At 37.3% G+C, this 13,588-nt stretch overlaps 1 protein-coding gene across 7 annotated transcripts in view; it reads left to right on the forward strand.

Moving 5' to 3' along the window:
- The window catches only part of ADNP (activity dependent neuroprotector homeobox), a 50,018-nt gene that overhangs the window by 31,791 nt on the left and 4,639 nt on the right, over positions 1–13,588 (forward strand). For 3 of the 7 annotated variants that reach the window (XM_063297046.1, XM_063297048.1, XM_063297051.1), the window contains 2 exons: positions 10,755–10,870; positions 12,636–12,728. In XM_063297046.1, the coding sequence (XP_063153116.1) occupies positions 10,755–10,870; positions 12,636–12,728 (209 nt within the window). Of the gene's footprint in view, positions 1–4,577; positions 4,691–10,754; positions 10,871–12,635; positions 12,729–13,588 lie in introns of all 7 variants that reach the window. The other 4 variants (XM_063297050.1, XM_063297052.1, XM_063297047.1 and 1 more) reach the window with 2 other exon arrangements.

Below are 13,588 nucleotides of genomic sequence, written 5' to 3' on the forward strand. Positions count from 1 at the left end.
ATTGCTTTTTTTTTATTGTTGCCTTTTCTTCTGAGCCATTTTCTGCTAACAAGACATGCTAAAGTCATATTGTGTGTGCCTTCTGGTGCTTCTGTCTCACATAGCTTAAGAGGGAGTGCTGACTGTGAATTATTGGAGGCTGAGAAAGAAGATGACTACTGTTACTTGGCTCAGATAAATGGCAAGAGAGGGAAAGAATGCTATGCCTTCTGGCTGGCTGCTCCATACCTGTGGAAAACAGCTTCCTTGCAGGATCAAGCATTTGTGTGGCTTCAAAGGCTGTCTATCCAGATGTACACTAACTGCCTGAGCCCAGGACTTAAAGAGAATACTGCCCTGAAGCAGAGAGTTCAGAGGCTTTTGGCCAAGAGCATGCCACTTTTTTTTTCTGTGTTTTTGTGGATACCAAGAGAGGAAGGGGTTGAGGAAAGAAATCTGGACTGCTTGTTAATTATTTAAGAGATGGAGAGTGGGGGATGAAAACCAGCTGGAGAGTGAACACTGAACTAATAACTAGCAAAGAAGAGATGATGCTCATTTGAACTCCTAAACAGCAAAGAATGCTTTTTTATCTCCACCGCGTCCACCAGAGCAGGATAGAACTCCATTATTCTTTATGGGCAAAGTTTATCAGAGCCATCCACATTTTAACTCTTTTGTTAAGACAGATCATGGTTTTCTTGTTACTTTGGATACTTTCTGGCTTTTAGATCTTGAGGATATGGCTAGAGAGTAGAGGGCTACTCCTTGCTTTCTTGGCCCTTGCCTTTCCTGACTTATTAAAGCCCCACTGAAGAGAGAGAATGTATGCCTCTTTGGTGGAGGGAAATGCATTGCTGGAAGTACTAACAGGACTTCTGTTGAACAAGCCTTCCTTTGACCCAGGAAATCTCTACAATTTTTCGCCAATATCAAATATTCAATTTCTGAAAGAAAAAAAAACCCAGAGAAGGTAGCTTCCAAATACATTTAAATGATGCTGATTATCTGGATGTATTTCAAACATGAGTTTAACCAAGATTACATATGTCACTGAAACTGTTTTGGTTATCTTAGTAGATGACCTTTATGTGGAAAACTGGAAAGAGTGGCCATAGTATTTCTCCTGAGCCTTTCAACAATTTTCTGTACCACCAACCATGAAAATGAGTACAAGTTGTGAATGAGTGAGTGGGTGGCCATAGAAATTGAAATAATAAATAAACCTTTGGGGGGGGGTTGGTTTGTTTTTTTGGTGGAATTGAACTTTGCCATAGTTTTACGGGTCTCTATTATTCCGTGATACTCCACAGGATTCTTTCATGCTGCTCAGGACCTACATGAAACTGCTGGGAGTTGGAGATTCTGAGTAGAATATTGCTTCTTAACCACTGAATTCTGAGGAAGAGATTACTGCTCTTGAACATTGCCTAATTTCAATAATAGGCTGTATGTGGCAGAACAGTCTAAAATTAAATCCAGATAGAATAGAGATGCTGTTGTGAAATAAGGAAACTAGAACCCATAGATGGAAGTTCATCCTCTTTTGGGTTGGGTTGTCCTCCCCCAAAACAGTCTGGGACTGCTTTTTGATTCTTTGCTGTGAAGGATTTGCGGTAACCTGCTATGGCAAGCAACACTGCCATATAATTATGGCCAGTGTACCAGCTACAACTCTTCCTAAGCTGGTCAGATTTTACTATAGTTATCCATGGCTTGATTGCCATATTGATTATCGCAACATACTTTATGCTTGAAAAGCATGTGGAAGTTGCATGTAGTGCTAAATGTGACACCTAGACAGCTAACTGGTATAAGACACAGGGATCTTGCTTACAAACCACAAAGGTCCTAAACAGTTCAAGTCCTGAGTTCTCTTATCCCATTGCAAACCTGATAGGCCATTAAGATCTGCAGGAGATCCTTTTAAAGCTTCTCTTGTTCCTGTCTGCCTGGCACATGGGAGAAGACCTTCTTCTGTGTTTTCTCATGTCTATAGAACACACTGCATTGTTAATGATACCTGGTCTCTATATTCTCAACAGTCTGCAAACTCTTAGAAAAGATACATCTCTGTTGTTAGGCCCTTAATTGTTAATTGATTTTAATAACAATTTCAGTAGCAGTTTAATTTGTTTGTAACCCTGCCTTAAGTAATCACTGAGTAAGAAAGTGAGACATAAATAGTCAAATAAGTACATTACACTGCATATAACGTCAATTTGGAAACTGTATCTTGGCCAAAATATGCCTTCTTGAGCACTAATAGTGTCCTGATTACCAGGAAACACACTGAGGCGAGGACTTGGTCTCTAATATTTATTAGTAGTACTTAACAAGAATCCTAACAAACTGAGAAAGCGTGGGAAAACCCAGCCATATAAACCCCAACGGTTAAGGCGGTCCCGATCTGTGTCTCTTTGAATGGCTGAACAGTTCCTCAGTGCTACGCATGCGCTTGACAGTCTGGGTGAGAGCCCCCTGCTCGCCATCCTTACTCATGACATCACCCTCCCCTCCAGATTGATATTCCATTTCAGCCCCCTCCCCTCCAGAGTCTTGATAAGATATGTTGTCTGCTTGTAAAGTCCCATGAGAACTTGGCAAAGAAGGTAATTCTTCAAAGGACAACTCCTCCACGGACGAAGCGGTGCTGCCCTCCCAATCCGATAACGCCTCCGAGCCAGGTGGCTGCTGCTAATTGCTGGATGGCGAGCCGCATTTCTTGGTTTTCTGAAGACATTTCTAAACGTATCTGTTTAATTGCTTGTTCCTCCCTCTTTCGATGGGAGTATGAGTTTGTTAGGATTGATGTCCTGATTACCAGGAAACACACTGAGGCGAGGACTTGGTCTGTAATATTTATTAGTAGTACTTAACAAGAATCCTAACAAACTGAGAAAGCGTGGGAAAACCCAGCCATATAAACCCCAATGGTTAAGGCGGTCCCGATCTGTGTCTCTTTGAATGGCTGAACAGTTCCTCAGTGCTACGCATGCGCTTGACAGTCTGGGTGAGAGCCCCCTGCTCGCCATCCTTACTCATGACAAGTAGTGGCCTTTTGGATTATGTGATATATATTGTTCCCTCCTTATGTGTTGACTGTTTTAAAACTCTTGTGCCGTTGGTATGCTTCATAAAGCATCCCATAAAATCTAAGAAACTGAAGCAGTGGCTAAAGAGACCTTACTTCACTCAAACTAGAATTATCGATACTAAATATGGAAGTTTCAAATAGCCTACATTTTGTCTTTGAATTCGGACACTTTTTTCTGCCGTTTGAAGGAACAGTTTGTTTTTGCACATGATCACATTTTATTTATTTGTTTAATTCAATATATATATATCTAGCCGCCCATCTCACATACGTGACTATGGGTGACTCACAAGTTAAAAATGACAAAAAAAAAGCACATAAATAAAAAACAAAATAAAACAAGTCAACCTAAAACACACATTGTTGTCCCAGTCACTATTACCAGAGATTCTATAATTAGGGATGTTGTCTAGGGTCAAAGTAGAACTTTAAACACATGCTCTGTCACTGAGCATAGGGATTGCAGATGGGCTAAAGAAAAATTGCCACTTCTTTTCCTGAAAGAGGTATTAAATACAATTTTGTTTTAATGAATCAAAACTGCTTCTTAATCATGTTATTGGTGCTCTGTTTTCTACGTGCTACAGAGAGCTGTGAGGCAGAGTTTTGAGAGAAAGTATTTGTCCACTTGTTGAATATTTTGGGGTCTAGGAAACTTTACAACTAGCTTGTCTTGATACAACGTTTTGGTGCCTCAAGAACAATACGTCAACTTAACTTTCTGTAGTTTTTCTGTATGTGGTACCTGGATATGAGCCAGTTATACTACCTTGTGCTAAAGAGCATAAATAAATAAAGTGACAGGAATGTACAAAACAGGTATGTTCTTAGACCTGCATAGTCACTGTGTTGCCTTGTTTACACACTGTTGCCACAATTATTTCATTTGTTCTACGTTAGCATTTGCAAAATGTAATACTCGCAGCCACAGAATAGGGCTCATCCCTATTCTACATCTGCTTGTTCTGCCTTTCCATCATTTTCCATCTGTTCACCTGGACCATTTATTTTATGTATGTTTCTATATCTTCTTTTTACTCTATCTGTTGAAAATCTACCATCAAATTCTTTATCTTAATCTGGTGCCAATAAGCTGTTGATAAGGATATTCCAAACTCACTCAAATGATCAACTTTTTGAGTAAAAATTTCACAGTAAATTTTTACTTTCATACTTAATAGCTATTCAACATGAGTTAGAAATAAAATAAAATAAAATACAACCATTATGTGATGTTTCCCAAGCATTAGTAGGTAATGGCACTGATTTTTTTCCTCTCACATTGGCTGTTGTTTAAACTTTTTTTTTTTTTTTTAATCTCTAGTGAAGAGAGTTCTTTTCAGTATATCTCTGCTCAGTTTTTCCTTGGGTAAAATGGACCTTATTTCTAGGTGTTTCCAGTGTCTGTGGGGATCATCCTTTTTTGCTAAATGTCATCCCACGTTGTCATGCACAGTCCTTTTGATGGCAGGCCAGTGTTCATTCTGATTCATTACTGCAGGCATTAGTGCTTCTTCCTACCAGAAGTCATAAGATTAAGAAACTAGAGAAGGGGAAGTTGCAGGAATAGAAAGGCTCCAGGAGCTCTTTGCCTTCAGACGCTGCAGGGGGTCTGTGTCTGGTTGTTTATGTATCTGGGTCTGAATGATGGTTCTTACTGAGATAGATACTTGATAAGGTAGAGATCACTGATCCTGGATGACAGATTATGATACTCAATTTCCAAAAGAGAATTGTGAATATCATTGAGTCTGTGATCCATGAACTGAAACCTGGTACATTTTGTACATTATCAAATAAACATCCTTAGAGTATAATTAGTTATTGATTCTACTCATGGTACCAGTCATTTCCCTCTCTCCACTTCCAGCATTACTTGGTCACCGAGCCATCAAAATATTTCTTACAGATGTGAAAAAGAAAATGATGCCCCTTTGCTGCCTTTTTTAAGGGAAAAAAGTGGCCTACATTACAGGGGTAAACTATAACACCTCTCTCCATTTTCTCATCTGTGGCTTTTTCCCATAATCATTTGAGGCTTTTTAGTTTCACTATTTTTGTTGAGGATGCGGTGCATGAAATTTAGCCAAACCCCTCTTTGCCAGATCCTCCCCCCCTCCCCGCAGAGCAGAGAGATTGGATTTCAAGAAAGTAAGCTTTTTGCTCCTACACATCGAGAGCAATACAATCACACTGGCAGTGGGAAAGGGTCAGGCGAAGGAGAGATTGCCTACAGAAATTACTTGCGTTTTCCCTCCCCCCTCCCGCAGAGCAGAGAGATTGGAGGGGAAGAGATTTTAAGAGAGTAAGCTATTGGATCTTCTACACATTGAAAGCTATGCAATTGCACTGGCCCTGGGCTGCCAGCGTAGTCACATTGCTTTTGATGTGTAGGGGAGCAAATAGCTTACTTTCCTGCAATCCCTTTCTCTTCGTCTTTCTGCTCTGCAGGGGTGGAAGAGGAAAAAAAACACAGGTCAGGCACAGGACAACATGTACTGGCTGTGATGGGGACGGGCTGTAAAGTTTTTTTTTTTTTTTCCAGTACCATCCGGTTGCTGAATGAGTGTTCGGTGAGTGAGGACTACCTGTATTTGAAACACAAATGTGAGCTTTCAATATGGCAAATGTTTATGTACTGTGGTTTGGGAGAAGCCAATGCACGCTTGTCAAAAGAGATGATGTGGAGAAGGATTCTAGAAGGATATCGTATGAAAGGGATGAGAAGAATGAAAAGGGCAATCTTCACTTCATTTATCAGGAAAATAGTGCATGCAGTGTAGAGCCCTAGATATATATCATTAAAGAATGAGAGAAACATACAGCTGCAAAATGATTTCAGAAACATTAAAATTCTCTAATGAAAGAAAGCTTCCTAGAAAATAGGTCAGAATCTGGCTAATGAAAAAGGGAAAGTCAACAAAACCTGGCAGAAATCCACAATTTACTTATCTGAAATGTATAATAATTGGGGTTCACAGTAACTGCAGATTTACGTTCATTTGGCCATTGAAATATTTTCAGAGTGATCTGTACCAGATTGGGTTATTTCTGGAGCCCTGAACTGGGTCTCCAAATCAGATTGGGTGATCTCTGCATACCTTTAGCTTCATTGAAAATGTCTGTCTGTCTGTCTGTCTGTCTCTCCCTCTCTCTCTCTCTCTCTCTCTCTCTCTCTCTGTGTGTGTGTGTGTGTAATAAACATTGTAACAATTTAGCTGTCAAAATTTTTGACAGTTACAACAGAGCTTTTTGCTTCTTAAACTTTACATTTTAGTGTCAAAATATTACCTAAATATTTGTAGTGAATGTGGTATTGCAGCCTTAAAATCTTCTTCAGGCTTTTCATGATATATGTAACGAAATCATTTGTGTTTTTGCATCATTTAGGATAAACCTCATTGTTGCTAAGTCCATTGTTGCTAAATACTTCATTTATTTGTGCTGAGTGTAATCACAGGCCTGATAACCAGATGAATGTTGATGGTTGATACTTACTGAGGTTCTGTATTACTATAAACCACTGAGGATATTTTTAAACTGTAAAGTTATATTGAAATGTATTAATTAAAATATTGGAGTTAATAAGAGTTAGAGACTAATAATAGTGTAATTTCTTCACCTTTTCAAGGCATATATTAAAGTGATTAGGATTTTAACCAGAAAAACATTACTATTTTTAGAGAAGAATCGTTCTAATAACTTTTCCAGGCATTTATTTTATTTACGATTATTTATTTATAAACATATTTAAATAACTATATATAAAAGCTGCCATTTATATTGTAGACTTTATATGGTAGTAATCATTTCAACAACAAAAGAAAAATATTAAGTTGTGGATGGGAATAATAAGTGATCTGATGAGGACATGGACATGCTACAGGGAGTTTTAATTTTGTGCTTCTGACGCTTCTCATAATTGCACTTCAGATGTATATATTATATTAGACTATTCTCATTTGTGAAAGCAGGTATGTTTCTCACAGGTAAACTTTAATTGTGAAGCATAATGACTGCTGTATTTCTAACATCTGGATCACTAATCATACAGGTCTTAATTTCAACTCATTCTGTTGGTGCCACTAACAAATAATGCATTATATACATCAAGAAGACTAGGATGCTTTGTTACGTAAGAAATATTCTTTATAGTAGAATTATATGTTAGGACTGATCAGGGTAAGGGAGGCACTTGTACTCCATGGAGATCTTCTGATTTAGAAGTTGCCTGAGTATTTGTGTGGATGGCACTTGATTATGTAAACATCTGGTGGCAGTGCTTGGAAATTTCAAATGATCATCATGACATTAAAGGCTACCCCTCTCCTCTCTCCCCACCCCCATTTTGTAAATCCAGAATCTCAAGTCCCTTCCTTCCAGTCCAAAACTGGGGATTTGCTACTTTCAGTAAGAAGAAAAGTTTAACTATAAAATCTGCTTGCTCAAAATCACCCCCCCCCACCCACAAGTTGAGTATGCGGACGCCCAGTTTTTAAAATTCTTCTTTATATACATGGATGTTGTGTTTCATAACCATTTTGGTTTCTAGGCTTCCTTCCTTAATGCAGTATTTTTGTTTTGAATATCTATTTCTGTTATGTCCAGACATGATTTTAGAATCATAAGATTTGGGCCATCATGTCTAAACCCTTCCTTAGTTCAGTATTTTAAATAAAATTCAGCAAAGGGGAATTCACCAACTCTCTAGGTAATTTGTTCCACCATTTAACACTACTTCTCTTACTGTTGAAGTCTTTTCAAACATTCCATTGCTTTCATGTAGCTTAAATACTTTATTCCATGCCTTCCCTTTTTATTTTCCTATCCTGTATCACCCTCTGTGGTTATAGAGAACAGGTCTTTGTTGCCTTCTGCTTGAGATCCTTTCAGATGTTTTGAAGAGTGTTCTCCTTAACGTCTTTCAGTTTCTCCCCATAGGACTTGATCATCCATGTTATTTTTCTCTAAATCAATTCCAATTTTGTCACAACCCTCCTTGAAGTTTAGTGGTTACAGTAGTCAAGATGGGGGTCTAACCAATACAAGTGGAGCAATTACTTCCTGTGATTGATAAACCGGACTTCTCTTGATGCAGCGTAAAATTACATTTGCTTTATTTGCAAACACAGTGCAACTCACCTTGGCAGTGATTATGCTTTTAATGGAGATGCCTTAGTACTTGTTATACATGAAAGTTCTTGCATTGTTTGTTTAGTAGATTTATAGACTACCCCAATCTGTTGGCTGTACATACTTTGAAAAATCTGTCCTTTGCATATCATTTGAATCCATGTTCTGCCTGTTTTTTATTACAAATTAAATAAGGGTTTCTATACTTACTGCAGCTGCCTGTTTCACAGTCAGTTCAGGTGTGTAATTTAGCTTTGAAAGTTTGACTTCATGGCAGTATGAATGATGTTGTACTTCAGGTGTTCTTTGCATTTATTTTGTTTTACACATAGTGAAAAATATTTAATGTGCGTTGATAGTTTTTTCTCACAATGCTACATTATGTGTCAGATTTTCACTGTGAATTAATTTTTCCCATATTAAAAAATCGTTGGACACTAGGGTAGGGCCATTCAATATTAAGGTAGGGCCATTCGGTATTAACAGAGATTAAGAAATAAATATGGTGTGATTTCTGAATAATAGTTCAATTTGTTAAATTGGTTGGAAAAGGGAGATGTTAAGGCAAAGATTCATATATTGTTTCTATTCAGTAAATTATTCTGGTTTGAGACAAGTTATTTTTCATTAAAAACCTTTCTGGTTTGAATCAAACGAATTCTGTTGATGCAGTGGGAGAGGGCTTACTGTTTTCAACTTGTAATAGATGTCTCTTATTTGTATGTCTCAAAATCTTTGATCTCTAGCCATAAGCATTAAATAAAAAGATTGCCTATATGGTTTAACCTTCCTTTGCAATCAAAATCTGCTTCATCTGTATTTTTATATTTATTATATTCAGAAACCATCATGTTCTTGACTATATGGAGAATGATATGGAAATAAGACCACTTACTAAAAATTACATTCTCAAATGGTAAAATCAGGTAATACACTAAAAGAGTAGTGCAGTTGCTACTTCTGAGGTTACAGATTTTTTAGCCTGATATTTAAAGTGCAGATACGAATTAAAAGCACAAATGCTTCATTATAAAGTTAAAATGAAGAATCCTTGGCACATCTGTAATCAATGATATTCTAGCTAAAGTCATAACAGTGGTAAGCTATGGTCTCTAACACTAGATGTCCACAATGCCTACTAATCCATTTCTGAAATGGGTCAGAATTCTACTTCTACATGTCCTTATAGTTGTGTGCATTTTTAAAAAATACACTTTAACATGGGTGCTGTATATTTTTATTTATTTGTTAGATTTATATCCCACCTTTCATACAGGAGTTCAAAGTAGCAATATGTAACACTCCCCATTTTTCATCACAATAACCCCCCTCTCTAAGGTAGGTTATGTTGAGAGAGAGACTGGTTCAAAGTCCCTCAGTGAGCTTCCATGGCTGACAGTGGGCTAGAGCATGGGTCTTCCTAATGCCAGTCCAACTTAACCACTACACCACAGTGTTTCTAAAAAAATCACTCTTGAAATATATAATCCTAGGTGCCTGTGAAATATTTATCACATTTAGGTGTAATCTGTCTGTGACTACCAATGTGGCTATGGCATCAAGGCCAGATTTAAAGGTTGATAAGACTCTCAAAGGATTTGGAAAGGTAGAGTTGCTTTATTATTATGGAGGTGGACTATGTAAACAAGGTAGGATCAGAAGAATTTGCAGTTGGTTTCAATTTTGAAAGTTTCACTCGTACCTGCTTGGTTGGAAATTCTTATGTATATCTTCTAGAGAAGATGGGTACTGCTCTTTAATGATTTTGGGGGTGTTCTCAAGATAGACGTCCAGTGGACTTTCTCACTGACATTTCCCTCTGAAGAAACCAAGGGGTGTTACATGCTGGAAAGCACCTTTGAGTTTTATTTCTACCAGTAAGTCTCTTAGACCAGGTCAAGGTAGCATGCTGCTTTTGCAGGGGAGAAAGAAACATTGGGAGGTTGATTGGCAAGTAGAATTCTCAATTTTTAAATTTAAATTAGTATTTAATGATAATTGATATTCATTGCAAATACTGTTTTATTAGAACTGTAAAATTTATTTATCCATCCATTCATCCATCCATCCCCACCCATCTCCTCCTATCGGGGGACTCTGGGCGGTTTACAATAATCAATTAAAACAACAATCATAAAATATACAGTATAAAATTACAATAATAAATAATATAACTTCGAGTAAAGATAAAAAAATTCCACTTTCATTATGAGTTTGGCTTATGATTTGAGAAAATTTTTGTGAAAAAATATTCTCATTACAAAAATAAATCAGATGAAGTCTAGGCGTCATGATCTCTGTTCTTGTAGTTATGTTTTTTATTTAAAGGAAATCATCTTCCAGGTTCATCTTTACAAAACAAAACACAATGAACCATCTATTTTCTCTTGATTTGTAAAACTACCTAGAAAACAGAAGAATGCAACATACTGTATATAATGAAAAAAATAAATATTGCAGTGATATCAGATGTGTCTTGTTACTTGGGTTTAAACTACTTTAAATAAAACATTTTCATTAAGTTAGTTTCTCATTTTCCTCCTAGTAGAAACTATGTTCCAGCTTCCTGTCAACAATCTTGGCAGTTTAAGAAAAGCCCGGAAAACTGTGAAAAAGATACTAAGTGACATTGGTTTGGAATACTGTAAAGAACATATAGAAGTAAGTATGATTTTTCCATTGAGCATTAATTAAACTGAGGAGTTCTTTCTAATGTTGGTAATCCATTCAGTTGAAAAGTAGGGGTTTTTTTAGAACAAAGAGAGGTTATTGTTAGAATCTAAATGATTGTAGCCATCACCACCATCATTTCACTGAGCTAGGATTTACCATTTTTAGTTGACCTTAATTGCTAACTAAAAACTGTAACGTTCTGAGTGGCAGTCAGGGATCTTCCTTGATGCCATGATTGAACAGGAGCATGGGGAGCAATTCTCTGGTTCTTTTTCTGATGGAAAGAGATTTGAAGCTACTTATGTAACTGGCACTGGTGGGCTCACTTGATCACTGTTGCCTGGATACAGCTTCAGAGATGATTTCTGGCTTGCGACTTGCTGTCTGGTTTTATGCAGACCACTTAGTGCTCTCCTCCTTATCTAGAAGCTGGAAGGCTGTGGGAGTCACTGCATGTTTGTTTGTGCCTGTCCAACTTCTCTAACTCCAGTATTGCGAGGAAATCTAAGTTTGGCGTTCTCACCAAGCAGCAGTAGCTCATTTCAATACACATACACTGTCATGGGAACTTTTTTGGGTAAACATGTGAACAGACCCCCTAAGTTTTAATATAAGTACTTGATGTTATGTTCTTAATTCAGCCTATCTTTGGTAAATGCCATAAATATTTTGGATAATTAGCATCCACTATAATAGGAGAGCAATGTACAGTATTCTTGTCAAACAGCATCTTAAACAGCTTCTCTGCTTGCATTGAAAATCTGTTTGTTGCCAACTGGAGTATGGCTCTGCAGAGGTCTCTTTTTCAAAAGTATGTGAATCATACTTGCCTTACATTTACACTGTTGAGTTGAAAATTATAATTACATGACTGAATAGAATATTATTTTCCATAAAACTAGCAATGTGGATTTAAGTAAATAAAATAACTAAAATATAAATATGGATATTACGTCTTCATCCAATATTCAGGATTGCGGTATGATTGGTGTTAGAGCAAATGCTTCAGATGCTAAATCTTTCAAAAACTGAGCATGTAAAAGATAGTGGGGTCTAATGATTGTATATCGGGCAGAAAATGAACTTAATTCATCTCTGAGTGAAACATTCATCTGTGATTTTTTTCACTTAATATGTATATAGTTTTATGCAGACAAGACACAGGGATTTTTTAGCTGCAAAGTGGAAAATCAACCATTGGAGGTACTTATGCCTTTGTTCAAGACTGAAGCTTTATTCTGCCACGCATGCTGCAAAAGAGGAGCACAAGCACATTTTCTGCTCATTTCTCCTCTTACATTTATGAATGCAGTACTACAGCATTTTCTGTAAGATTCCTACTTAGCTTAGTTTTTTTAGAAATGTGTTTTCCCTTTTTCTCTTCTGGTATGAAAACAATTCTCAGTTATTAACATCATAACAAAATAGTAGATCTTGCAGTCCAGAAAATAATCAGTGTTTTTGCAAGTAAAAGACTGTATACTGGGACTGTAGGGGGAAAAAAAGTGGGCAGTAAACCAACTGAAGTAAGTCCAGATTCATTTCAGAAGGATTGTTAAGTATGTTTCTTTCATTGATGGTTGAATCTTGCATTAATTTAATAAAATTAGTTGTATGTATTCTCTTGGATGTATTCCCTGAGTGCTATTTTGTTTTTGGCTTGTGAACATAAGGTATGAGATTAATAACCAATCAACTCTTAGTAGTACATTATTTCTATTTATGCTTTTTGCCATTTTCCCCATCTTTGTAGGATTTTAAGCAGTTTGAACCCAATGACTTCTATTTGAAAAACACTACATGGGAAGATGTTGGATTGTGGGACCCTTCACTTACAAAAAATCAGGTTAGTACATTAAAGTGTGTAAAGGTAAAGGTAAAGGTTTCCCTTGACGTAAAGTCCAGTCGTGTCCGACTCTAGGGGGCGGTGCTCATCTCCGTTTCTAAGCCGTTAGAGCCGGCGTTGTCCGTAGACCCGTCCGTGGTCATGTGGCCGGCATGACACGGAACGCCGTTACCTTCCCGCTGAAGCGGTATCTATTGATCTACTCACATTTGCATGTTTTCGAACTGCTAGGTGAGCAGGAGCTGGGACTAGCAACGGGAGCTCACCCCGTCGCGCGGATTCGAACTGCCGACCTTCCGATCGGCAAGCTCAGCAGCGCAGCGGTTTAAAATTCCTTGTAGTGAATAATAGGTGCTTTACAGCCTGAAGTAAATTTGTACTGCTATAAACTGGTTAGAAACTCAACTTTCAGTAATTCGAATCTGCTTTGTGGCAGAATTGGGAATGTGTTAATTAACAAACCATAGTTAAAACCATTGCTCCCCGTCCAGAAGCTGTCATTTCATGGACATAGCTAAACAAGTGAAGCTCTGAACACACAAAACAAAAATTGTCAAGTGATTTGACAGCTAAATTTGGAAACTGAAATGCTAGTTTGGCATTCTAAATCACAGTTACTGCAAACCATGGTTTAATGTTCAATTTTTGAATTGTCCAACTCTATTTCGTTGATCAGTCTGAGTGGATGTAATTATATAGCCTCTTATGGCTATGTAATTGTTTGGGTTTGAAAACTTTCATTAATTTGTAATCAGACATTCTTTAGAGTTCCCATTGAAGACTATATCTTCCTGTATCACAAAGTTGTGTGGTTTATGAACACAATCAGTAAGCTCGTTAAGTCTTTTGCTTAAATATAA

Source organism: Candoia aspera, chromosome 3 (assembly GCF_035149785.1).
Source record: "Candoia aspera isolate rCanAsp1 chromosome 3, rCanAsp1.hap2, whole genome shotgun sequence".
Classification (NCBI taxonomy): Eukaryota; Metazoa; Chordata; class Lepidosauria; order Squamata; family Boidae; genus Candoia; species Candoia aspera.